Source organism: Nesoenas mayeri, assembly GCF_963082525.1.
Source record: "Nesoenas mayeri genome assembly, chromosome: 15".
Classification (NCBI taxonomy): Eukaryota; Metazoa; Chordata; class Aves; order Columbiformes; family Columbidae; genus Nesoenas; species Nesoenas mayeri.
This window is the reverse complement of record NC_137559.1, coordinates 2,259,367-2,286,711: the sequence shown is the minus strand read 5'-3', so window position 1 is coordinate 2,286,711 and position 27,345 is coordinate 2,259,367. Positions and strand designations below refer to the sequence as shown.

Here is a 27,345-nt window from a genome sequence, read left to right as displayed (position 1 = left end):
GCTTCACTGATTCCCCAGAACCACCTGCAAGTGAAAGCCGGGGCTGAGGAGACAGACACAACCGTTTTAGAAAGAGACTTTGCTTTTAAGCTCCTCTAATCTTGTTTATCACACAGCAAAGAAAAAACCAAGTTTCAAGAAACAATAAGAGTGACTGTCCCTTTATAGCTTTCTGCTTTTTCTCTGTAGTCGTTTGATGGCATGAATTAGTTTTAAATTGTTCTTTCTTCATTTTCAGTTATTCTGCTGCTGCTTTGAATTCTGCTACGATGTCACAGAACGAAAACAAAAATGTCGTTTAGAGCCATATAGGGAAAATAGAGCCTGACAAGTTTTGTTTGCTGAAGCTTTGTGCTTTTTCTCGAATTTCTATGAATACCAAGTCTGTAAGTGGCAGCTCTCTCCACATTTGGCTTTTAGCTTTTCATTACTAATTATCATTTCAGCCAGTGACCTAATTACTTTCAAATTTTGGATCAAAACGAATAGGTCAGAGTGTCACGCTGTCCTTGTCTTTGCCGCTTCTCTTGTGTCTGGCTTTTTGCCACTGGGCTTTGTAAAGTCAAAGTTTTTGGTAATTTGCTTGAACAGTTTTAGGCTTCTGATAAGGAGACTCTGGTTACGGCGCAGGATTTTTCCTCTTCTGTTTGGTATGTGGAAAACTCGACCCTGTCTCTAAGAGCCAAATGACCAGATTATGGGAAAGAAATGAAGTCAGTTTGGCCAATGTGTGTGTGTGATGAGGAGAAGAGCAAAATCTCCGTGTTCCGTGTCATGGTGAGGGGTGGGCAGTCGAGATGGTGTTCACATGAGGAGCTGCTCTGAGCTGAGCCTTGGGTGGACATGGAGCGTGATTCAGAGAAACACATCTTTGCGTGACCTCTGGCAGGGGATTCAAGCGTGTGAGACGTAGATGTGTTATCTTTCATACACCAGAGCCCTTCCCTTTGATCTGACCGACCTGCCGCCTGTTTGACGCAGAGATATACATAAAGAAAATAGATTTCCACTAAAGAATTGTATCAAGTAGAAGGAAACTGGACGTGCCTGTGTCACTCAAACACCGGGCATCGAGCAATTCCAGCTGCAGTTTGCTGGGGATCGGAGCTTGTGATGTGCCTGGGGAGCCCCAGGGGTGTACGTGGGGACAAGTAACACCCCATTGTCGGGGCATCTCTGCAGCGCCGCAGCGCCGGTCAGACCAGGATACGCGCTCTCCCCGGTCCCCGTTAACAAATTTGCCTCAATTTCCATTTGCTATTGTTTGATAAGACTCTAGAGAGACGTAGATCCAGACAAGTCAGAAAATAGTAATTGTTCTTGGCAGGTTTCCTATCTCGATTTGAAAGACAGGTAACAGCAGAATGGAAAACGATGTCTAATTTAGGTACAAGAGCTGTTGTCTTTAAATGAGGATAGACAGGGTGGCAGGATAAGCGAAACGCCTTGGAAAGAACATCATCTTTGTAGCCTTTTGAGAAATTCAGCGGTGTCCCATGGTGGTTCTGTGTGTACAACGGAGCGGTGGTGTCTGCAGAGCCCAGGTGTGTTAAATACAGATGGGGGGTCCCCAGGGGATCCGTCACATCTGTATTTACCCAGCCATGGGTTCAACATTTAAGCCCCATGTATCTCAAATAATACAGAAGCTGTGCCTGTTCTTTGCGGTTTTGGCAGGACATTTAAAATGAAATAAAAACTCCCTGAAAACTATTGTGCGTATTGGACACAACATAAGATGTTCAGGCAAGATTGTGACCTTTCAGAACAAAGATGCTGCTTTCGAAAAGGGAGTTCATTGTGCTTCTGGCTCTAGTGAGATGAAAAACTTGAAAAACCAGTACCATGAAGGCTGTGCAGCAAGGATGAGCTCCACAGAGATGCTCTCATGTTGGTTGTCTTCCAGTGCATGCGTCCTTTCTCTCTGTGCAACACTACCACAGTTGCAATCAGTAGTAATTACAGACATCTCATTTTTATGAGGGGGAGGTGTGAAAAGCTGTTGGCAGGGCAGTCCCTGAGCTCTGGAGCTGCTTTCCCTCCAGATCCAGCACAGCTAGAGCTGCTGACCTTAAGATTATTGCCCTAGGAGTCAGGTTGATCAGTCTGCAAGGAAAAGCATGATCTTGTGTGAGCTCTAGTGATTAATATTGTCATGGCGGAGCAGCCTGAACATACAAGTACAACACCAGGGCATTTAATTTTGCATCTATACGTGTTTGCAGACAATTCTTGGAATGCATGCGGTTGTATTTATATGCAGATGTGACTGGATGCATGTGGGTGTAAAATAGGGAACGTCACCCAGATTGTTTGAACAGAATCGGACTGGAGTGTGGTCAGGGGGGTGGTGAAGGGCCATGGGAATCGCTGCTCGGGGGGAGGACGGACACAAGGTCTGGGCTGCGGGTTGTTCCCCCGATGTGTCAGACTGACACGTTGTCAGACTGTTCCCTTAAGGTTCATAGAAATTGAAATGAAGGAGGTGGCAACGTCGTAGACATTCTTGTGGGTCTTCTTCAGGTGCCTGGTGGGAAGGAATAGTGCTGTATACCGTGAAATGGTTTTGCTGGCGCTGCCTGTTGGCTGTGCCGTGGTGGCCTGTACACCCTAACTTGTAGGTCCAAGCAATTTGAGGATTGAATGTACAATGTCTGTTGACTTTCGTGCTTTCCCAGGATCTCTGATGGTTTCTATGATGCTGCTGTTGTCACTCAGGTGTGTCAAACTCACTGTCACCGGGACACACATCAGCCTCGCAGTTGCCTTCAAAGGGCAGAATGTAGTGTTAGGACTGTATAAATGCAGGAGTAGTTCGACACCTGTGGTACAGAAGATCAAAAAATACTGAACACATGGCAAAACAGACCTATTGCTCAATTCACCAGCATGTTCCTCCCAAGCCTGCGCTCTCATCCGCCCCTCTCAGCTCTTCGGCTGTTCTGTTCAATTTAATGCTCTTTACTGATGTTGCATGATTCCCAGGGATCAAAAAGATAGTCTGAGTCCTTCAGATATGTGTGGAAGTTAGAGATGATGCACTTCTAGTGATTTACTCAATGGTAGCTCAAAAACTTGTTACTGGGCAAGGCTGCTTCTGAAGTATTTATTTCTTTAGGCAGTCGGATCAAGACAATGTTGATTTCGTTGCTTGGAGCAGTTTGCTCCAAGCTCTTCAGAATCCATTAGGTTGCCCCATAGCCCTTCTTGTTATTGTTCCAGTTTATCTATAAATCTCTCTTATTCTTGTAAACTCTAAATGAAGAGATGACTCTGCCCATCTGAAAGGATTTCGGTGCTGCTTGAAGTCTCCTTGTACTGGCAGAAAAAAGCAACTGAGCTTTGAGCTTGAACTGAAAGACAGAGAAGATCGCCAGGAGATTTCCACAGCAAATGCAGAATATAGTCTTCTCTAATGGATTCTCAGTGCTGTCTGGCAAGTAATTGAATTGCTTGGGTAGAAAGGAAGAGGGGACTGGGTTGCTTTGCTTTTTTTTGTTGATTTGGTGGGTTTTTTCAAAGCTCCCACATTTTACGAGGGTAGGAAGGGAAAAGTGGTTTCTCTGCGTGACTCAGGATGTCTGTCAGACATAGGGGAAGCTAATTAAAATGTCACTGTATGTATACGAGGTTGATGAGGCAGAAAGGACTGGTCGCTTCCTTGCTTCGAGGGGCCTGTCTCTGTCTTTGCTTCTCTCCGCTCACTGTGAAATCTGCTGCGGGGGGTAATTCACGCTCTGGGGTAGGAATGAGGCCGTGGGGTAAATTTGGCCTCTTTCTGGATTGAAGCAGAAAATCAATTAAATCCATTCTAGCTCTGCTGCAATTAGGAGGGCGGTCTCACTCCAGCTGGGCAATAGCAGGGATGCTCTTTCCTGCTGTCCCATCGTCGCCAACACCGCTCTGCTCTGTGTCACTGGACACAGTGCTGGAGGGTGGCACTGGGTCATCTGGGAGGTTTCCACAGCCTGTTTCAGTCCATAGCCTGCGAGGGGCCAGGAGCGAAGCAGCAGCATCCTCTTTCGCATCCTTTTGTGTAAAAGTACGAAGCATGTCCTGATAAGCCAAGGGAATGACAGAGAGAGATAATAACGCAGCCTTTGGTATATTCTTTGGAAACACTCAGATGGCAAAGAGGTGGTCTGAGCCATCCAGCCCGCAGCATTGAAAAACACCGAACAACAGCAAAAGGAAGGAAAAAAAAGGATGATCATCAGGGAAATTGCTATAATGGTAAGATAATTAGAACGCAGAATGATTAACATTAGTCAGTGTGCTGCATTGGCAAGGACTATGCAAGTTGACATAATAGGCTTCTTCCATATCAAACGTGTGGTTTTTCAGAATTCAGTTTAACGCTTTCATGTGACTTTAATAGAGTTTGCAGCTGAAGCAGCCGTTCAGTTCTCATGTAACTTGCACAGTACTTCTCCTCTCCTCAGGCTACCAGAAGGACCTTCTTGTTTCCCCTTTGTGTCTACTGATTACCGAAGGATAAAAGCCTCTCTCACCATGGAGTCCCTCTACCTTGTTCTGGGTGGTAGCCAGATGTGAGCTCCTCAGTGTGCTCCTCCTGTTGTGCCTGATGAAAATGGACTTCCCTACAAACAAAAACCTCTGAAGTGTTTCAAAAAATGGCTGTCTTCTTCTCAAGGAGAGAATATTAAAGTTCAGGAGACCAAATACTGATAATCTCTTCTAAGAAAGACTTTTATAGATGTCTAATGCATCTCAAACCCTGCCTGTTATCTCACCCTAAGGTCTGGAGAGTCCCCTGCCAGCCCTCCTGTGTTGACTCCTCCTAAATCCCTTTGATTTGCCAAACCCAAGCTGGTGCAAGAAGCTGGTTTTAGCACCACCTTTAGTCACTGGTTTTGGAGCCTGATGGAGTTTGGAGCCAAACTTTGAATGCAGAATTACTTCAGTAATTCAGTAGCTCTACCAGCTGTTGTAGACCAGTGAACGTTTGATCTCCTTGCTTGCTGGCAGCCCCGCTTGCTCATGGACCAGGTCATTCGATATGTTGTCTCCTTCTATTTTCACTGGTTGTTTCTGACTACACTTGTGGCGTTTTTCCAGGATCTTTGGTGGCTTTCCCCCTGCGTGCCCATCGGCTGGTGGCTGTTTGCTGTGTTGGGGCGCTTGCAGTAGCACAGTTTTGGCTTTTCCCCGTGTCTCTGCACATTACAGAGATCAGGCACATCCTTCATTACAGCTGATAAAATCCAGTGGTGCTTTGTGGCAGAAAATCCTCTGACTTCAGTAGTGCTTTTTTTCTCCCTCTCACCTCTTTACTATATAAATAAACCCCATATTTTCTTGAAGGAGTGGGAAAGCACGCTGCCCAAATTCCCCCTCTCTGCTCCGGAGGATCCTCCGGTTGCTGTCGGAAAGGAATTGCAGTCACGCAGCTGTGCGGTGAATATGTAAAGAGTGGTTTGTGCGGTTTGTATTTTGTGAATTATTTTCTCTCTCCTCCTGACCCCACCTCAGATGAAATTCCTGCACTTCATCAGCTCCTCGGGTTGGGCAATCAGCAGATACGATCGGGGTCTGTAAGGCGGCGCCGCTCTGGCATACAAAGCAGTCGCATTAGGGTGGAGGAGCCAGGACTAATGGGGAACGAGGCTGGTAACAGAAGACGGAGAAATATGGCAGAATAAGATTCATTAGGGATCAGATTCAATAACTGTAAAATGATGAGAAGTTTATGATCAAAGGCTTACTTCAAGCATTTTAATGACACAGTCATTTAATCCATTTAAAGCAGATAGATAAGGAGTTAAGCGGAATCTACAGCAGTCGTCCTTCTGAGCTGTTTATGAACCTGTTACAGGCTACAGATCACTGCGAAAGGCACAGGATGGATGCCTGCTGTAGTAATTGAACAGTATATAATGGGCTACCAGTCTTTACAGGCTGATTTACATATGAGGTCGGTAAAACTTAATACAAAGGCTTGTGGTTTGTCTTAGCAGCGTGCATGGTTCCTCAGCTATTTTTAATGAGCGTGTTACTAGCAAGAGTACTGAATGAGGGGAAGGGCAGATTGATTTTCAAACCTTTCTGTGCCAGGATATTTAGTTCCCAGCAGGTGTGATCTCCTCGGGAAGCAGCGTGAGTATGCGCTGTTGTAGTGACAAGAATCAGATGGGCTCTGACACCTGAACCACCGTGCCGTCTACCATAGGAATTACACATCTAAAAACCAGAATGGTGGAGTCAAAGGGGCACAGAAGTTGTTTCTCATCTTCTCCTTCCACCGTTGGACTTGTGCCGCTCTCCATCCCTCTCTTGGTGACTCTCCTTGGGTAGGTAACTTCCTTCTCAGCTTTTCTTATCAAACACTTGAAAACTCTGTGCAGTTGGATAGCACTCTGCTGAGTGTGCTCATAGACACACTCAATTCCTCTTTTTGTCCTGCTTTTAGCCACCTGGCCACCATGAAGCCAATTACAGCCGAAGTGCTGTGCCTCTGCAGAATGCACCTTTTTCTATTTCTCACGTAGTCGTTCTCCCCTGCAAAACTCCTCTCTCAACACGCACACTCCTGGGTTTATAATGTCGCTGACGGCTCCTACATCCCACATACCCCTTCAGTAAAGGAGTAGTTTCCTTTCATTAAACACTTCGTCTCTGTACACACCCTTTTCACAGCTGTTGAGAAGCAAGCAGAGGGGGCTCTTTCTCTACTCACAGCTCGAGGCTTGTTGAGCTGCTGGAAGCAAAGCAGTCGCCGCTGCTGCATTGTTAAAGGCCGTGATGCAGACACACTAGCAGGGTTGATATCAAGCTGGTAGCAAACAGGGAGAATTTCCAAGGGCTCTAAGCCATCTTGTTTTCTACTTGTGCAGAAAGTTGCTGTCCCGCAGTGGTATTGATTAGTTTTAAAATAGGGAGGTGATAAATGGAGATTTCAGGTAGTTTGGGTAGATGGGACTGCAATGGATGGAGGCGCTTTAATCGAGCCTGGAATATCTTCCGTTACCTCCCGCAGGTTTTCTAGCTCATCCCAGGAGGGATGCGCTGATGTCTGGCACCGTGTGGTCCACGGAGGCGCCTTCTCAGCGCTCTGCACTCGCGCTTTGCTCAGGACCTGCCTCCGTCCATTCTGCTTCTCCAGCGCCGTTCTGCCCGGGGCGCCTGTCGCAGCTGCTCCGAGGGCTGTGCGTGTTGGGAGAGCCCCGCGAAGGCTGAACATTGCGGAGCCCTTGCAGCGTGATTCTGTGGATCAGATTTTAAGCTGCCTCGAGCCCCCTGCCAGCCTACCCGTTCCTGTTCCCTGAGAGAGGACGGGAAAATACTTCGCTTTTTTGAAAATAAGTAAAACTTGTCTTTAAAATTTCAGCACTAGCAGCCCAGTCTCGCGTTACTCCACTGTCCTGTTTCTCCTCGGTGTCCCGGTGTTTTTCAGCTACCATTCTTTCACACACACAGAATCACACAGAATCAGCTGGGTTGGAAAAGACCTCAGAGGTCATCAAGTCCAACCCTTGGTCCAACTCCAGTCCCAAGAGCTTAGAGACTGATCACTTGAAGCTCATTTGTTGGGAGCAGTATATAAAAAGAAGGATTTTAATCCACCTTCTGCCTCCAAGCACCTTATCTTTGAGGGTGCTCTTTTCACTTTGTTGCCACATGATTATTTCAGAGATGGGAGCGATCCGGAGCAGCAGCAGCTGCCCGGAGCGGGGCTGGCAGTGCAGCACAGCAACCGAAGCACAAGAAGAGTGGTTTCTCACTTCCAGCCCTGTGTCAGGGACACAGGAACAAGTTGGTCATCTCCTGAAAGCAAAGGTTGGCTGGTTGCTGTGGTAGCACCTTACAAAATCCGTCCCTGACAGAAGCACAGATCAGCAATAAGGTTCTAATAAGCAAAAAACCCAGGGCTCGGGCTCTCTTGTTCCGTTAGTGATAAATATTTGGTCAGGTAACCTTATGGAAAAGTAAAATATCCCACATAAATGTTGATGAGGCGTAGAGGCAGCAGAGAAAACGCGACAGCAGCGAGTGGAATATGGTGCTACAGCAGAGCGGCAAACACGTTTGCGTGAGGTTTGAGTTAATAAATAGGCTGCAGAGCCAAAGCGAAGGCACCGATCAGTTCTTACCAGTGAGATAACATTCGGAACACAAATCAGAGTGTGCGGTTGGTGAGAATCCAGGCAGAATGCATAACATTTAATAGTGTTCTCTAGTTCAGCATGGACGAGCTCATGACTGATCCAGAGAAACCAGGTGTGTATTAAGGAATAATTAAAGATTAATTATTAAGGAAAATAAAGGATGTTTTTAGTGTAGAGAGGCAGCCCAGCCATGTTATGGATTCTTATAGAGCTTTTTTAATGGGGTTCGGAATTACATTTGTGCAGAATGCATGTGTTCATACGTGGTCAAGAGGGATGTATGTAGAGATGCGTTTCATGACTTCTTTTCTTGAACTTTCACATCTCAATCCATCCTTGTTTCTCTCTTCACCATCTCCCAGAAAAGCAGAAGTCCTTAAATTAGCTTTACTCCCTTTAGATCAGGATGGAGAGTCCATCATTTACAGCCCAGTGACCAAGAAAGGTGGCAGGTGACAACCCTGTTTCCATTCTCTGTTCTATTGCGCTCTAATCACCAAATAACCCGTGTAGTTTACCAGTGGAGTGGATCACATCCGTATGGATCAGCGTGTGCGTGTTCAAGTTGTCGTTACATTCGTGAAAAAGACGTTTCCTTTAGGGGAAAAACCCACAATCTCCGTGTCTGTATCTGAAGTGCCATTCTGCTTTTCCATCACCTGAGGACTCGAAAATATTAACATGAATATATATTTGAAAGTATTTTTATATTTAGAGGCATTGATTCTAATGTAATTCCTCTGCAAATTAAAACTCTCCTTGAAAAACATTAAATTGTCAGTGATAACATCGAAGTTCTTGTTATGTCTAAGAGGAATAAACGCTGAAGTTACAGAATTGTCTGGAGGCTTAGAAAGTAAGAGGGGGAATTAACGATATGAGAAAGAATGGATGAAAGTCTTGGATAACACTTTTTTTCGAATTGGAGGAAGCGGAATGAGTTGAATTAAGAGGTTTATGGCCAAAAAGAATATCCGTTTAGTCGGATCTGCTATAGAACAGAAAACATACAGTTTGAAGAGAAATCTCTACCCAGTGACTTGTGGTTGCTCCACCGCCTTTTTTTTAATAAGATATCAAATATTGATTTATAGATATTGGACAAAAGACAATGTATTGGTTTCCCTGGTTAGCCATCCCTATTAAAAATATATATTATCTCGCATTCACCGACTTCACCGGGAGCTGTTGGGTTCTCACTGTGCTTTTGTTTGCTAGAAGAACCGCCTGGTGTCTGATTTCCACCCAAGACCCTGATCACATTGCTTGAGCCTTCTCCATAGTAAATGAAATAGTTTGATTTCCATTCATTTCTCATGGCAAGACGTGTTTTTCAGGCCATGAATCATTCATGGAAATCTTCTCACGGCTTTCTATAATTATCAACAACCCTCTTAGGGACGCGCGCTCACCTGGATGCATTGTCCCCATAGCGGTCTCATCAGTGCTGCATTCAGAGACAATATTGCTTCTCTGGCCACCTCATAGGTATGTAAAGATTCTTGCTGCTCCTTTTCTCTCCCCACAGCATTAAATTGGAGATACCCCTTAGTTATTAACCATGGCCAAAACCCCTCCTCACAGACACCGTCTTCCAGAAGGTCCCCGCTGTGCTGTGTACCCAAGGTCACATTCTGCACTCGGGATGTGTCCCGGTGCATTTGAATTCATGCGGGATGGTTCTGCCCAGCACAATCAGATTTCTAAGCTGTCTTTGTGGGCTTTGCTGTTTGCTACAATTCCGCCTTTGTGTTATCTGCGCATTTTAGTAAGGATTTATTGTTTTCCTATATATCTTAGAGAATGTATGCTGCATACAATTGGCCTAAGAAGTGATTCTTATTGGAAGTAACTGGGAAATGTCACTATTAGTTCATCAGCTTCTGGGCCATTTAAAAACTGCCACAGTCTGCTTTTGCATCAGGCTAGTTTTAAAAGAAAATGTGATTTTGATACCAAAGCAAATACGTTACAGAATTCCTATTCTGTTCTGTCAACACCGTTATCTTAATTAACTAGATTTGAAATCTCTTCAAGTCTATTTGACGAGACCCGTTTCCCATGAAATTGTGTGACTTTCTTTTTCTGATCTTTCCTTCTAATGGAGTTGTGTATCAGTTCTGTCTTGCGAGTTAAAGCGATCCAGTTTGCTGCGTTCTGGAAGCTTCATGAAAAGCGACTGAGGCAGCAGATAACTCGATCTGTATGAGGCAAGCTGCTTAATCTCATTTCTCGGTCTTCACAGTGTGTTCACCAGCCAGCGCTGTCTCATTCCACCTGCAGCCAATGCAAAACGTGCCGGTCAATACTGCCGATGGGTGATTAATAATTTGCAAACCTCAGTAAGTGAATTCATCTGATTCAAGGTTTTAAGCTGGAGAAGAAAGTAGAGGAGGAGTGATGGAGCGGGCTGGAATAACGGAATCGGATATTTGCTCTCAGCTGAAATGTAAGCATTGTTGGGCTCTGTTAAGCAGGCGATGGCAGAGATTTGTCCTCCTTTCACAGTGATTACACAAAATAACATATTTTCTGAAATCACTAGCATCAAATGTGTTTTTCCCTTATCACCTCTCTTAATCTTTTTTGCCGTTAACCTGCTGGAGGATAAAATGTATAAATTTATGCAAGTAAAATCCTTGTCATTCTGGAGGCCCCTTTTTGCTGGTTCAGGCAGATGAGTTCTGAGATGCTCGCTTACTGTTCAGTATCCGTTTGGGGCAGAACTAGCAGTAATTTTAAGATATTAAGACTGCTTTAAAAACAAAACAGTAGTTGAAATATGAAAAATGACCAGGTAATTGCTACCGAAGTCTAACGAAGGAGAAAGATGTTCCTCCATAGTAAATGATGGAAGTCAGTGTGATCGTGCGCCTAAAGACGCTGTCTGAAAATCTGTAGTTACCCAAGTGCGGAAGGTCTTTAGGTTTGCTCAGATCAACTTGAAAAGAGGCTTTCTCACCTGCAGCTACTCTGTGTTTCTGACTTATGTTACCTCATTAAAACTTAATGAGAAAGAAGTAACTACCGCAGAGCAAGAGCATGTTGTACTGGCTGTTGTGTGAGGCCCAACCGGCCTCTCCTCGCTGGTTTGTTATAAATGGCCAGAGAACTGGGTTCCCACTGAGAAACACTAGAAAACGAGAATTTCTCCTCATTCACGATTTTCTTTCATAAAATGTTGTGATTCATGTTGATATGAAGGAAGTGGTGATAAAAACCAAAACCTGAGTTCTGTACAGCAGGAACTCCTGTGTTTTGAATGGGCTTTTATGGGGTCTTAACAGTTTATAGGTTGACCTGGCAGTCATAATTCTGGAAAAACATGGCAGTAAAACTTGAAATCATCGCCCCTTCGCATCTCTGCGCAAAATGTGCTTGTTGTTCTCCAGGCCATTAGCATGGTGAAGTAAAACCGGTGAAATCAAATCAAACAGGAGACAGGGCGGTTGTATTTCAGACCATTAAGTCGTGCACTGATGTCTGGACAGTTTTGTGCCCAGCAAATATATTTCAAGATAGATTTGAATCGGTTTTGGCTCAACTTTGTAGTAGTCTAAGCTTGAATAAAGATGTGTTGTTGGAGGTGAGTTGGTTTAAGGCAGGTTTAGCGTGTTGAGTCATGTTGCCAACGGGCCGGTGATGCCAGCGTGATGCTCCTTAGTGTTTTCCCGCATCTTTGGTTCAAATTGCATTTAAAAACAGATGGATGAATAGTAGTTGAAGATTTGCAGGCAACCGAGAAGTAGTTTCCCCCAGTGGAAGCCAAGAAAGTATATTTAAGCAGATGGTTGTGCTGATATAAGTGCCCCACGTGGACAAATGGTGGGGGGATGTAGCTTATGGCACCTACAGAGGTGCAGCAGAAATGGCAAAACCTGTCCTCATGACTCTTTGTCATGGGAGTAGAAGGGTTTAAACTGAGCCTTGTTTCTGCAGACAGGGCTCAGGTGGGTGCCTGTGCTGCCCATGCGGTGTGGACGGCGGCTGCTCTTCTTCCTTCTGCTCCATCTTACGCTGCTGCGATACAGCTTGAAACTCCCCTTCTCAGCCCAATAATCTATTCCCATATGGAGAGTTTATGGGTCTCATCAGCATATTTATAGAATCATTTTGGTTGGTAGAGCCCTTTAAGATCATCGAGTCCAACCGTAATGGGTAAAACAAACCCAAGTTAGCAGCTCTTAGTTTCTCAGGCCGTATGTAACTAGTGAGGGGTATTGATTCAGTTTTGGTGTGATGTAATTTATAAATATGCATGAGGATTTAGGGTTATTTAACTGTGCTTTTTAATTCTCCTTGCATTGCTGACTCTTCTAGTGGAGAGTTTCTTTGTATGCACATCAAGCTGCTCCGTGACAGCCCCGTTCTCACTGCCTGGGACCTCTTGAATGTGTTTAATCCCAAGTCTGTAGAAACTTCTAATGTTCAAGGAATAAAAGGACACAAACTGATGCCCTTCTGCATGGGGACCAAGGGGCAGAGTCCAGGTCCCTGAGGAGCTGGGGAAGGAAACCTGGGACCAAAAGGCAATTGTCACCAGGTGGGGAGAAGGACGGAGATGGAGGAGATCTTTTCCATGCTCTGGAGAAGTGGAAAAAGAGCTCTTTTCGTCAGGGATCTTACAACTTGCTTAAATAAAGTAAGTAACCTGATCAAATGGTGAAAAGGAAGGGAAAATTAAACATTTGCCTATTTACCCTGAGGAGCTGGAAGAGAATGTACCCTCTGAATCGATATTTGGATGTTTTAGATACTCAGGTCTCTTACTTGAGCAAGAGTAGAGCAAACAAAAGTGGGTTCTGCATATTCACCATATCTAAGCAAAACTGCAGTGACTTTCTGGTGAATAATGTAGGTAGCTACATGGAGAATAAGAAAAGTACGTACATGTATATACATTTTTCTGAGATGTTGGAAGCTCCCTATTTGCTCTCTCACTTCTCCCTCTACCACTTTATCAATTACTAGAGGAATTTCCTGCTGGTGCCCTGGCGCTGAGGTGTGTCAATGCAAACGCCGCATCACCGAGAGGAGACTGTGACAAAAGGAATAAAACCCAACAATTCTTCTCCAGCTCTTCTTCCCCTCGGTGTGTCGCAAGGACACGTTTTATTTTCCTCATATTTATCTTCTGCTTGGCCAAAGCAGAAGGAGCGTGGGAGGCGATAACCTCTCGCAGTGAGAGGCTGCAGCGGAGCTTGTTTAACCTGGAGCACATTTGCTATAAAACCCACTCAGACACTGCGCGGCTGCTCGAGGAGATTGTCAGAAATGAGTCCTCCACACCATTTGCGTCTGTCACGGTTCCTGTATGATGTGAAAGGGAACTTGACTTGCTGTGTAAGTGGAACCGCTTCCCGCTGGAGGCAGGGAATCCGCTAATGCCGGCGGGGAGCTCGGCCGGGGCCGACGGTGCACGTTCATTCACTGGAAAGCAGCGGAGTTATTCAGGGTTTGCTTCGTAGCCTGTCAGGTCAGAGTGATACATCCAAGGACATATAATAGTGCTTTCATATGCATTAAATTACAGGCTCAAAACGTCCTGCCTTTAGGAAGTGTCAGCACTGCTGTTGATTCTGTCGTGGTTGACCTCAGCAACCAGCCTGTGTGCCCTGGTTTGGTTAAAAACAAGTTTCTTTTTTAGTGAATTTGCCTGTCAGCTAAAGCCTTTTTATCATAATGCTGCATTTTCCTGAAAAGCCAGATATATGTTTTGGTAGACATAGCAATGGAATGCGAGGTCAATTTTAAGGACGGATGCACATCCCGCGAGAGCAGTGACCTGAAACAGGTGACCAAACACTGACCAACCAAGTATCCCATCCCATTCACGTGATACTGCATATAAAAGTGGGAGATCACCAGGATCTCGTCTCTTTTCCTTATGGCGGCATTAGGAGAGAACCTCGCAAGTTGTCCCTGCGAACTGAGCCCAGTGACAGACTGAATCCAGCTCCAGTTGGCCGCATAGTCCAGTCCAGGACTTCGGGTGCTGGCCCTACAGTTGCCGGGACTTTCCAGATTGGTTTTGTGCATTTTGTGTTATTTTCTCTATTTTTATTGGCAGCATCAGTAAAACATCTTTAATTTTTCCAACTCTCTCCTCTCTGTCCTTCTTTCCCTTCCGATCGCCTGTCCTGAGGGGGAAGCGGGGAGAGGAAGGGACTGAAGGGGGAGAGGGGGTTAACAATGCATCTGCCACGGTTTTATTGTCAAATCAAAACCTCGACACCATGCGATGCGTTTGCTGGACAAATAAGCAACACGATTGGCAGCTCTTCTTGTCACTTTTCAGGCTTGCATATGTTCAGCTGAACTTTGCATCCTACAGTCAGATCATGACGGCAGTGCCTTCTTACAGGGTTTTTAATTATTCATGTTTCTTTTCGCGTAAGATACCATCTAAAAATAAGGTTTTGCTAGAGGTTTTGCTCTTCACTAATTAGGTATATTAACTGGAAAATCTGATTACATTGCTGTTTCGCTTTCCTTTATACAGTCTTGCAAGAGGGAGCTCTGGCACCGTCCTGCACTCTGCCCATCCCATGGCACAGCCCACCCGGCTCTCCCCTTGAAATCCCCACGGAATTCATGCCAAAGTGGGCATCATTTTAATGAGACTTACAGAACGTTGTTGGGAGGCAAAGCTTTGCCTGCTTGAATATGTGGATTGGATAAATACTACCAAAAAACTCATGTCAAGTATCTTCCATCTTTCTTGTCTGTACAGTATCTGTATGTGCATGTTGCATTCAGAATAAGAAAACAGAGCAGCAAAGAGGTGGTTATTTCTTTTTAAACTGTACGTGCTTCTCTTGAAAAGTTGGGTTGGGCCTGACGCTTCTCAACAGTTTTCTTAACCAAAGGTGACTTCATTTGTATGGGAAAGTTAATAAAGTGGTTGTTTGAAATTCAGATCTGAGACACAGCTTTTCTCACCATGAAGTCTTGTATTTTTATAACTCAAACTATAAGCCCTTTGGGACTGTTTTCAGAACCCATGTGCTTTTGATTTTCAGTGTAGTTATCAGAGGTTTTTGAACCATCACAGGTCTCCTCTGCATGCTGCCAGAGTGTAAATAATAGCAACTTTTAATGGGCTTGTTCTCTGGAAACACAGGCATCCTCGGAGTGAAAAACCCAGTGTACAAACCCTGGAATTCACATCCCTGTGTGGTAACAAACTGCCCTAGAGCAACCTGTGATTTTCTGCCATTTCAGTAAAAGGAAAAGCAGCAATTGAAAAGGACAATGAACATTCAGATGCATCTTTTCCTCTAGATTACCCAGCTCCATGCCATTCCATGTCTTTCTGTCCTGACTCTTAACCTTCTTGTCACGTTTGTTTGCATCTTGGACCTCATCTGAATGCCTCACTCAATGCAAATTATAGTCTTGCATCCTCCAGGGAATAACGCGTTTGTGAGTATAGAGAAAAGATCTCCTCTTTAAAACTGTACCTGAAGGGCTTCACACCGGCGAGACGTTCGGTTTTATTACTTGTATTGCAGCAGGGACCAAAACGTGTTACACGTTGTACCAAAAGATATGCTCTGGTATTAGAGCAGCGTTATTAGGGTGATTAGAGCTTTTTTGTCTGCGATACATCCCAACTCCAACCGACCCGCTGTCTCGTTGCTAATTTGCTGGCGATGCTGCGGTAAAAGAGGGACATAGGCAGGAATATCAATGAGTGTGCGAAGTGTGGCAGAGCAGCTCAGTAAGGGAAAGAAAAGACCTGTAGAAATGTGTGCACACCAAGGTGGTGGAGGGAGAAATGTGGGGTAGAAGGTGGGGAACCAGCATGAGGCCCGGTGGGAACAATTGAGCCTTTGCCCAACATCCAGCACCTTCCGTTTGGTTTTGTGGTTTCACACACAGAATCACACAGAGTGTCAGGGGTTGAAGGGCCCTGGAAAGCTCATCCAGTGCAATCCCCCCATGGAGCAGGAACACCCAGATGAGGTTACACAGGAAGGTGTCCAGGCGGGTTGGAATGTCTGCACAGAAGGAGACTCCACAACCCCCTGGGCAGCCTGGGCCAGGCTCTGACACCCTCACCCCCAACAAGTTTCTTCTCATATTTAAGTGGAACCTCCTGTGTTCCAGTTTGCACCCATTGCCCCTTGTCCTGTCCCTGGTTGTCACCAGCAGAGCCTGGCTCCATCCTCCTGACACTGCCCCTTTCCATATTGATCCCCAGGAATGAGTCCCCCCTCAGTGTCCTCTTGTCCAGCTCCAGAGCCCCAGCTCCCTCAGCCTTTCCTCACACGGGAGATGCTCCACTCCCTGCAGCATCTTGGTGGCTGCGCTGGACTCTCTCCAGCAGTTCCCTGTCCTGTGGAACTGAGGGGCCACAACTGGACACAAGATTCCAGGTGTGGTCTCCCCAGGGCAGAGCAGAGGGGCAGGAGAACCTCTCTGACCTACTGACCACCCCCTTCTAACCCACCCCAGGTCCCATTGGCTTCCTGGCCACAAGGGCCCAGTGCTGGCTCATGGTCACCCTGCTGTCCCCAGGACCCCCAGGTCCCTTTCCCCTACGCTGCTCTCTAATAGGTCATTCCCATTTGTTTGTTTGGTTTGGTTGATTTGTTTGTTTGGGGTTTTCTTGTTTGTTTTTACCCCAACTGTTTCTGGTTTGGAGTCTGTGCATACTGGCAAAGCTGTGAGGAGCAGGTGGTGGTTGTTGCTTATTTGTTAGCTTGCTTTGTCTCATCTTTGCAATCCATTTCTGTTAATACAGCTCCTGTTCCAAGAGCTTTGAAGATCCCTTGGTGTCGTTATCTTGTGTGGCAGAGGGAGCTGGGGCTCGTCAGTGCGCTGGCTACACAGGGACTTCTCTGGGGTGCGGTTTAGTTTGGGTTTTGCTCTAATCACTTTAGCAAGTTTCAGCAAAGAAACAAAAAGAACAAAACCAAGAAACAGAATTTCCATTAAAATGGCATTTCGTGAGGTAGGATTAAGCTTTCTGAGACTGCCTTGTACTGGGTGCAGAAATGGCTCCTGTATCCTTTTGTAGCAGAGAGTTAGGTAACCAAAATGATTTTAAAAACCCCACTGTTAAAGTAAAAATAAAGGTAAACCAGGAGAAGCTGCTCACCTCCATAGTCAGGCTGTGTCTAGTTAATAGGCTGCTGCAACAAGAGCTGCAGATGGGGACTTTGCATGTGCCTTTCAGGTAATAAATTCCAATTTTGCCTTCCCTTTTTTTCTTTTTGTTCTCCGTCTTTGAGCAAAATTTCCAAGGGGTATTGACGCAGGACTAAGAGCAGACAATTCCTGATGTAAATGCTATAACTGTAAGCTGAAGATAAATACTTTCAAAGATGACTTCTAATGATTTGTGACTTCTTTCATAATTCAGTAAAAGCACCAGGGTGTTTATTAGCTGGGCGCAAAGCCTGTGTGCGTGTGTTAGCTCACAAATACCACGTGTTTTAGGAAAAGCAAAACGGTAATTCCAGAAACGTGAAGCATTGGGAGAGGTATCGCATTTCTGTCGCAGCTTGAACTGTGTAAAGGATCCGTGGGCAGGAGGAGGCCCTGGATCCCAAGGAGAAACTTGCAGGTCCCCAAAAGCAGCATCAGCCCTTCAAGCACCAGCAACTTGGGTTTTGCAAGAACTCAGTAGCTGGAGCTTTGACACAGTGAGAGACCAGCCAGGGCCTGGGGTAATGTTTTGTCATGAAACAACAGGAGGCGGTCAGGGATGGGACAGAGCAAGCAGCAACTCATGCATGGTATATCGAGACCCTGGGGTTTATTTTAGAACCAATGAAATCAGAGATTTTACCCCACTTTGTTTTTTCCACGTTTGTTTGGTCGCTCCCCCCTTGGCGCTGCCTTCCCTGGGCCTCACAAAGCCCTGTCTGCTCGGTCACCGTCACAGTCCTTCCTGGCCCAGGCCCCTGGGCATCCCCCGACCTTCATCCCTGTGCATCTCCAGGGTCTTCTTCCACTTGTTCCTCCAGCCAGGATCGTCACTTTGCTCTTTGCAGGTTCTCTTCTTTCTGAGACCACTTCTCTTTTTAAGAATCCCGATTTTTGGCACCAGCTTTCTTTCTAGAACCCCAAGCTCCTGGTTTTCCCCATCTACGTAGTCTAAATCATTGATCAGCCTCTGCTCCACGTTCTAAGCAGTGATTTTGTCTCATGTCTATCTCTCTTTGTGTAGGATTCAGGATGTGCCACTTCTGTTTTAGTCCAGGTCCCACCAAAAATTACAGCCAGACCAAGTTTGCAGCGAGCAAGTAGCATCTCTTGCTTGAGAGTTTGGAAGTCCAGTTTTGGACATTCACCACATGCGTATACCCAGTTATCTGCCATGTGCTAGCGCTCACAATTTAAGGTACTTTTTGCCTACAAGAGGTAGCAAATGGAAGGAAGAGCGTTCCCTGGCCAGCTGGATGCTTTTCAAACACTCCCACCATTGCTCCAGCTAATGCTTTTTATGTTTTATGTCTCTGTATAAGAAACTTTCCCATCTGTATCCTACAGATAGATGCAGTCTGTATTTTGGGTGTTCTTCCAAGGTAACTACTGACCTATTATTTCTTTAAAGCTGATATAGTCTACTAAGCTCCTTGGGATTGTTTCTATTTAAGTTCCCCAGTATTCAGTAACGCATCCCAATCTGGAAACATTGGAGATGTTTCTCTTAAGAAGTCAGGATGGAAACAAATTCCTTAGCTAAGTAAGCCGCAGTGTGTATTGCTTGTACCTGGGTGATGCTCACCGGATGTGAGAGATGCACAAAGAAATGGTCCTTTCCTTGAAGAGCTTCCAATCGTCAGCCTTTTCTCAGCAGGGGCAAGCACAATCTGTTCCACTGCCAGCAAGCAGCGATTAAACTCGGCTGTCCATATGCTCCACCAGAATTTATTGTGCTGCTCCGAAATCACAGTCTTTTAAGGTTGATAGGCACCAAGACTATGAAAAAAATAAGGCACTCAAGTGCGTGTCAGCCTCATGTATGGGTTCTGACGACTTTGCTTTCAAACGCATTAAACAGGAGGAGCCTATGAGGATGTGAAGTCAGTTGAAAATCCTTGACAGTGTTTGCTGACACTGCATCCTGACAGTCATTGCCTCCTCGGGAACGTATGAACTTTAATTTCATTAGCGATGTTAGATAAACGGATTCACAACAGTTGAGACTATTCCCTTTGCTAACATTTCTACCTTCTGATCAGAAATATCTGTGGTAGATGAATAGATCTTAAATGGAATTGTTAAGCAGTGAATGTTTCATCAAATGTAAAGTAGTCCACATGGCTTTAAGTACTTTATTCTTACCTGTGGGCTTGTGAAAGTGAGTTGAGTAGAGAGAAAGGCTTTTATTGCACCTGGAGAAAGACATCCCTGAATTGGGACTGTGCAGTTTTCAAACAGCCAGGAGAGATGCCAGAAGAAGTTCAGCCCTTTTCAAGGTGCTGTCACTGCCAGCTTTCATTGTTCTTCTAAACAACTCCACTTCTAAGGGAAAAGTTTCTGTTTTGCAGAGATTAAAGCGGTCCTGTCTTCATTCATTGCTTCGTCACTTGACTGATTCTTCCCTAATGGGGAGATTACTTAGGAAGTTTTTGAGCTGTAATTTCAATGTGCAGACCAACATACCGACTGTTTGCCAATAATACAGTTTAAAAAAATGACACGTAGCATCAGCATAATTATCTCCTCAGAGCCGTTTTTTTCAGGCTGGGAGGTGGAGGTGGGAAGGAAGGAAGGAATGAAGGAAGGCAGGCAGGCAGGCAGGCAGCAGCGTCTGGAGCTTGTATCACAGAATCGCAGAGTGTCAGGGGTTGAAGGGCCCTGGAAAGCTCATCCAGTGCAATCCCCCCATGGAGCAGGAACACCCAGATGAGGTTACACAGGAAGGTGTCCAGGCGGGTTGGAATGTCTGCACAGAAGGAGACTCCACAACCCCCTGGGCAGCCTGGGCCAGGCTCTGACACCCTCACCCCAACAAGTTTCTTCTCAAATCTAAATGGAGCCTCCTGTGTTCCAGTTTGCACCCATTGCCCCTTGTCCTGTCACTGGTTGCCACCAGCAGAGCCTGGCTCCATCCTCCTGACACTCCCCCTTTCCATATTGATCCCCAGCAATGAGTCCCCCCTCAGTGTCCTCTTGTCCAGCTCCAGAGCCCCAGCTCCCTCAGCCTTTCCTCACACGGGAGATGCTCCACTTCTCTTCTAGGTGGCAAATTAGCCCTGTTGCAAATTCTCCTTTCCATAGCCTGTTGTCAGAAAGTTTATCAATAACCAAAATCTTACTAAGTAGTTCTGCCACATCCCAGTGTGTGCTTAGGACGTATTGCATTGAGACAATATTGCATCTGCGGTGCTGTCTTGCACAACGGCTGCGCGACCGGGACAGAAGTGGTGGGATGGTTCTTCTCAGTGATCTGTAGGACCTGTGGGATAATGCATCAAAACAACATTATTTCACAAATTGCAGGACATATTAACCCGTGGAGTCAACAAAACATCTCTGGAAAATGTCTGGTGCCCTTCGGAGAGCACAAAATGTTTTTGCTGCCTCAAGCACCAAATCAGCTAGTTAGCATCTTGCTTTCCAGGAATGAATAACTCACTGTACTACTAAGTGTCAACCAGACTTGGTTGCAATCAATCAAGGTATTTATCGCTTCCTCCTAAATAAAGCACTGTGTACATTTTTCTGACAAATCTGAATTACTGGCTCGACGTTATTCCTTGAAAGAAGAATCAATGAATGCCAGCAGTTCTCTCTAGTTCAAGTTATTTACTCTTCAGCATCTCTACGATTTCCAGTTTCTAAAGTATTGAGAGAAATAGGGGCAAAGATGGGATACTGCTGAGAAACTAGCAGTAATGTATCATCTTTGCTCTCTGTGACACTGGCCATGATGAGCGGAACAATTTACCAAGTTATCTGCTGAATGGACCAGGGACAGGATGGTTTTCCAACAAAGGGACTGTCTGTAGGTCATGTGTTGATTACATCCCCCAAATGTCTTGTATTTCTATTCAAAGGCATGCTGAGCTTTGGTGGATTGGGTCAGCTCTTATATTCAGGCCAAGTTTCAAACCTGAAGCGCACTTTTCCGTGCTTCTGGGAGAAACCAGGGATACATCACTGCTTGTTGGAAGGTGCTTTTTAACTCTCTTAGTCAATGCCTCCTTGCATGAGTTTGTTCAGCACAGCAGCAGCACCTGCGGCTGCTCCTGGGCGGTTGTTCTGAGCGTCCCAGCTCCTGTTCGCAGGGTCTGGCCACCTCTTCTGTGCCTTGTTTTTCAGGTACCACTCTTGGCTCTTCCTCATCAGTGGCCCTAGATTAGAAATGATTTTCCAAATGGGCAAATCTGGTTTAGGTCTGCCAGCACTCAAACCACCACCTTCCAGGTTCCTGGACAAAATTCTGATCAGTAAGACTTATTATTTGTGGGGGGCAAAGAGCATTTGACAGAGAAAACCAGCAGTTTACTTTTTCCAGAGCTAAAGGGATTCCAGGAGGAGGCTGTTTGCTTTCTTCAGTCCCTGGTTTCTTACTAGCATCAGGGTTTCATTTCCTCCAATGCTAGTGAGATTTTTAATGTCGCTTTGCTGTCTGTTATATGTAATAGTTTCCAGCCATGAGCCAACTTAAGTCACTCCCAACCTTCAGAAATGTGGAAGAACACTCCAAACGATTGAAGCTGTGATACCGTTTTGGCTGTCTGGTATTACATACACATGCAACCGACCCCTTGGATCAGAAATTGGGTCCAGTCTGCACCGTTTCCATGGAAAACTTCCTGCGTTTAGTTGAAAATCCATAGGGTGTCAGTAAGTTTCCCAGAGACTTCAGTGACGCTCTGCTTGGTGCAGATGTATGGTCCAGTGGTGAGGAGGGTCATCTCTAAGGCAGGTTTTCTGTTGATTTCTGCTACAGTGCTGCTAAGGAGCCTCAAACTGGAGGGTTCATGTGTCCGCACCTCGGTGCTCCTCGCAAACTGTGCTTCAGGTTGGGTTTTTGGGCTTCAGGTGGTAGTTTCTTGTGGGGTTCCTACAGCACCTGGCACTCTGGGATCCCTGTCTCACTTGATTTCTTTAGGCTTTACTATAATATAAACCAGCAGCACTAATATTTTAGCTGTAGGGAGAAATGTGCTGGTTTGATGTGTGCTGTGTAGAATAAAGAGAAAGCTGCTGCCCCTAGCCCAAAAATGTGAGTAGCATAGCAAGTATGTTAGTGATCTCCCAGAAATGTTAAATGAGATGGATTCTGCCACAGCCCTCCTATCACGGTGGATTTTTAAGATATTCCCCTGAGTGGAGCTTCAGACTGACGTGCTCAGAAGCGCTGCTGAGCCCCCGAAATAAGGCTGAGTCTTAGTGCTGAGTTTTAGAGCGCGGTTTATCAAGGGGGCTTGTTGTGAAAGGAGAGGATAGATGGGCTGAGAGAGCTCTAGAAGCCAAAGCACTGCGGCTTCATGGCAGGGCTTTGTAGAAAGGCCCGAGATACGTTGTAAAAGAGTAAACCACCTGCAGAACAAGCGGAGTAGCGCAGCGTGGGTTAAAACAGCCCTGGCAGGGGGCAGCGACACCTCCAGGTTTGCAGGGTTTTCCTCCTCGCTGAGACCCTTGTGCCATCTGGTGCCTTTGCAGGGCTGGTGGTGTCGGTGCCGTGAGCCGGAGCCAGCGGGGCCGGGAGCCGTGATCTCTGCCCGCCCTTCACGGCTTGTCAGGAATACCGTGGCTGCACCAGGGGAAACGGGCTCTGCGGCTCCGGTTTGCAGAGCATCCTTTTGGCAGCCGGCGTAAACCCCGTGGCAAACGTTGAGGGTGAATCTCTTCCCTTGAAAGGCAAACACGAGAGTGAGGAGCGCCCTGACCTGTCTGGAACAGTCCTACAATGCAAATAGCAGGAGAAGTTAGGTAGCTGGGTGCAGAAAGAGGTTTGTAAATGCCAGTGTGATGCTGGGGAGAATGTATCTAATAAGTTGCTGTTACAGCTGGTTTGTGTTCCTTCTGTTTGACATCTCCAAGATGCCATGTGTGGTCCCACTCCTTCAGTTTTCTGCTGAGTTTCTCTTGGCCAAGGCTGTCAGTGGGGTTGTCTCATGTCTTGGTCCTGATGACCTGTCTGTCCAGTCTAGGCTGTTTGTCTAGACCTCCTTGTGGAAACGGGTCACAAAGCCCCATTGCTGTGGGGCTGTAGGGCAGTGTTGCCCTCTGAGATGTTCCCGTCATTCTCCGTGAGGCTTGGGCAGTGTGAGAACAGCTGGGAGATGTAACAAACATCACGTAAAGAATGTCCAGCTGGCCCTTACCCATGGTCCGTCCAGCCCTGCAGAGCGTCACTGACTGCACCGATGGAAGATGCTCTTTGGAAGAGCCCACAGACTTGCTCCCCAACAGCCGGAGATGCCAGAAGATGCGCCTGTGCCCCCCCTGTCAGGGTCCAGTTATGGAGCTGTTGTCCATGAACTTGTCAAACCTATTTTTGAGCCAGTGCTGCATCTGCTGCCAGGCTCTGGGGCGGCAAAATTTCGGCACCTCACCCCTTGCCGTGGGCAGGGATACTTCACAGCGTGCGGATGGAGTATTTTCAATAAAAGATGTTTGGAAATGTGATCTTCTGGGGTCTCATACCAGCACTGACCAACAATTCAGGATGAAGTTGCTCACTCTCTGCTCTGGTTTGCATGAAAAAAAAACCCACATAAAGTTCCCGCACATCTTTAATGAAAATGAAATGATAAGATTGGGATAATACGTACCTCATGCTGCTCTTGAGGGTTAATTAATGTTTACAAAATCACTTTAGGTCCTGAGATTTAATTGAAGGAGAAATATTACCATATAAAAGGCTTTTTCTGCAGGCAGTGCTGTAGGGTTCAGCTGGGCAGAGTGCCGTGGAAGCCAGCATTAGCACATGCTTTACTGCCTTTATGGTCGCGAGGCTTCCTGGGGTTTATATGAAAATTGTCTCTCTGAAATCACAAACCTAACATCAGTGTTTTCCTCTCACTTTGGAAGAATCTGAATTTGCTATCTTAGGATTTGACCATTTAAACTGCTATAAATACAACTCCCCTCTGAGGGAAACTTATAAAATGAAATATCTGTTCACTTGCTTGGGACGAGCAGGTACAACTTGCTAATGACTCCAGCACTGGAGTCGTGTGGACATTGCTGGCTCCTACGAGTAATAAATTAGGCGAGTACTGAGTGTCCTGCTGTAGTTTAAGGGTGTATCTGTGTGTTCGTTATAATCTCCTGCTATCAAGAGATTTAAAATACAGCTATAAAACTTCATTGCTGGAGTTAAATTGAGCTGCGGAGCTGTCAGCCAGGGAGCCAGCGCTCTTGAGTGCGTCTTTTTTTGTAGGTTTGGTGTTTTGTTTTGGTTTTTTGCTTAAGGAGAGAGTAGCAAGAGAAGGAGAAGCAATACTGGGTTGGGTTGACCTCAACTATTGGAAGAAAACATCTTCACTGTCTTCACGTGTCCCTTTTTCTGCTGTAACATTTCCGTCTTCATGCAAAGAGTGGCACAGGTTGGGTGGACGCGGAGGTTCAGTCGGTTGCTCAATCTGCCTCTGTTTCTGCCGCACAGGGCGACTACGACCCCAGCAGAACCAAAGTTCTCCACTTGAGCATGAACCCAGCGAGCTTGGCCAAGCAGCAGCGCAAGGAGGAGCAGCAGCAGCTGCAGGAGGAGTGCGAGAGGCTGAGGGAGCTGGTGAGGGTGCTCGAAGGAGGCGGCGCCATCCCTGGCAATTTGGAAGGAGTCGGGGGTTTTCAGTCACCGCAGGAAGTCGCAGGTAGGCTGCTGGCGGCCGGTCCTGAAGATGCGCTTGGTGATCCGCGCCGCCCGGGGAACCCACGGCAGAAGCAGATGGGGACGGTGCAGAGTGTGCGTGATGGGTTGATGCAAGAGAGTGAATGTGTGGTGGCAACCCTGAGGCAGTTTGGTACAGAGGGTGAGTGGTAAGGATGAATAATAATCATTCATGTCATTTGTTCATGATAAATGAAACACCAATACAGCAGCCTTCATAGGCCGGTGCTGCCGATGGAGTAAAAGGAAATATTTCCTTCCTTTCAGGGCTGATTTAGCCCTTGAGGTAGTACAGACAGCAGGAAATAACTTTCATAGCTGCAGGGAAGCAAGTGGTTGAAATCTTTTCAGACCTGGCTTAAAACAAATTAATATTGTTTATCAGTGTATATGTGCCCCATTAATCACAGCTACATTCAATACTCCATGAAAATAGAGTACATCTTTCACTGAGCTAAATACATTTCACAGAATCTGTGGCTCTCCTCCAGTACAGTCTGTCTTCCCTTCACGTACCTGAATGAGAGTGCAATAACCCCAAAGCCAACACCTCCAGACATATTCTCAGGCTTTGTAAATCAAGGTAAGGATATCAATAAAACGTGACCCATCACCTACAGCACTCCGAGGGGACCAGGCGGAGTCGAGCCCGTGCTGCAGAACCCGGGGGATCTCACTGCTGTAACTCGCTCACGTGTACTTTGCCCTCTACGCATTTCTGTTAGAGAAGAGAAGAATAAAAGCGAGCTGCAGGTCCGCGGGGAGCCAACCTGTGGTGATCCCGCGGCACGACCGTGGTCGCTGTCCAGAGGTCGGGAAGGCGGCAGAGCTTCCCTCGAATGCTGCGTGTGCTGGAGACTTGAGACTCGCAAAATGGCAGAGCCCCGGTTTAAAGAAAACAACACAAGAAGAAAAAGCTCTCACTGTGATGACTCCAAAGTTCTCTGGAAGTAGCTTCTTGTCTTCCCATTCATCAAACAACAGTACTTTATTACTGCTAACAACGTGCTTATTCCAGCGTCTCATACCGGATTATGGTGCTATATAGCCTTAAAAATATGATGGTGAGAAGTGTAGATGGAGTGGTTTATACAGTGAAGAGCTGCTTGGTTGTTAGAGGTACAGTGACAGTTTGTCACTGTTGTTAGTGGATGCTCTAACAAACGTGTAAGCATGAAACACTTCCCGAATGTTGAAGGCATGCTGTCTTTGCCTGTAGGAGCTTCCTGTGAGACTCGAGCAGTTCTTGGGCGTAGTTCTTGCCTTGCAATTTGAATTTGAAATGCCCTGGTTTTTAAATTGCAGCAGATGCTGCTGTGCCCTGCTCTGTCATTGTGCCCCAGCACATCTACGGCTGCAGGTCCGTGCGGGGCCGGTGCCCTGGTGCTGTGAGTGCTGCTCGGGAGGTCAGCTCGGTGTCCCCTGGGGTATCACCTCCCGTAATTAGACCATTTCTTCTGGAGGAATGTGTTTCTTATGTATGCCTTCTGTGATTTGTTATTCATAATTATTATTCTGCTGCCTTTCACGCAGCTGCTTTTAGCTGTTTGTGAGGCGCTTCTGTTCTAGGATGTTACCAGGTTTGTCTTCAGCTTATAAGGGATGCATTTTTAAAGCTGCTTTCTTTTCTGCCTTTGATTCCACCAGGAAAACAAACAGCTCACTGGGTTTCAGGGTGTTTCCAGCCTCTAACAGACGTGATGCTTTTTCTCCTTTTGCCCCAGTCCCATGCTACATCATTCTGACTTCTGGTCACCAGCTCCAATGGGAGAGAGCATCAGCTGCAGAGTGTAGCAGGGTGGGAAAAACTTGGTGGTATTTATCACAGTCACAGGGGGGCCCTTTGCATTCTCAGAGTGCCTGTAAGTGCATACGAAGTGCTTCATGTAAACAAAATGGAGAAAAGAGCTGTAAGTGAAGGATGGAGGAGCCTTGTGGTTGACTGTCTTTGAGACCAGGGCATGCATACAGTACGCCAGGCTATATGGGAACATCTTGACTTTCTTCTTGTCTGCATTGCTGTCACGCACGAGGAATGGTGCTATAAATAGTCCTAAACCCAGGGCCGGCTGCCGTGTGCCTTCCATTGCAGCGTGTCTGCAAGGTGTGAAATGGGGAGCGTGTGGCAGAACGTCCCTGTGCTGTTTGTCACCGTGCCGTTAGCTGCCTTGGGGAGGGAGGTTTATTCTGCAGAATAAAGGAGCAGGTTTCAGTGAGGTTTGTGGAGCTGTTTCTGTGCAAAATTAACAAGAATTAGGCTTTTTCTTGCACCCCTTTCTATCAGCTGCGATACCATCTGTCTGCTTATCCGTGTTATATGACACGTGCAAGAGGCAAATTCAGCTCTCTGAGCTTCTGAGGTGGGAGGTCCCTCATGTCAGAGGTGAATGGGATGAAGGGAGACCAAGG

General features: G+C 46.2%; 1 protein-coding gene across 1 annotated transcript in view; it reads left to right on the top strand.

Moving 5' to 3' along the window:
• The window catches only part of MAD1L1 (mitotic arrest deficient 1 like 1), a 366,427-nt gene that overhangs the window by 191,601 nt on the left and 147,481 nt on the right, over positions 1–27,345 (top strand). Inside the window, exon 16 of the mRNA XM_080353821.1 lies at positions 24,712–24,919. Within this exon, the coding sequence (XP_080209947.1) occupies positions 24,712–24,919 (208 nt within the window). The remainder of the gene's footprint in view (positions 1–24,711; positions 24,920–27,345) is intronic.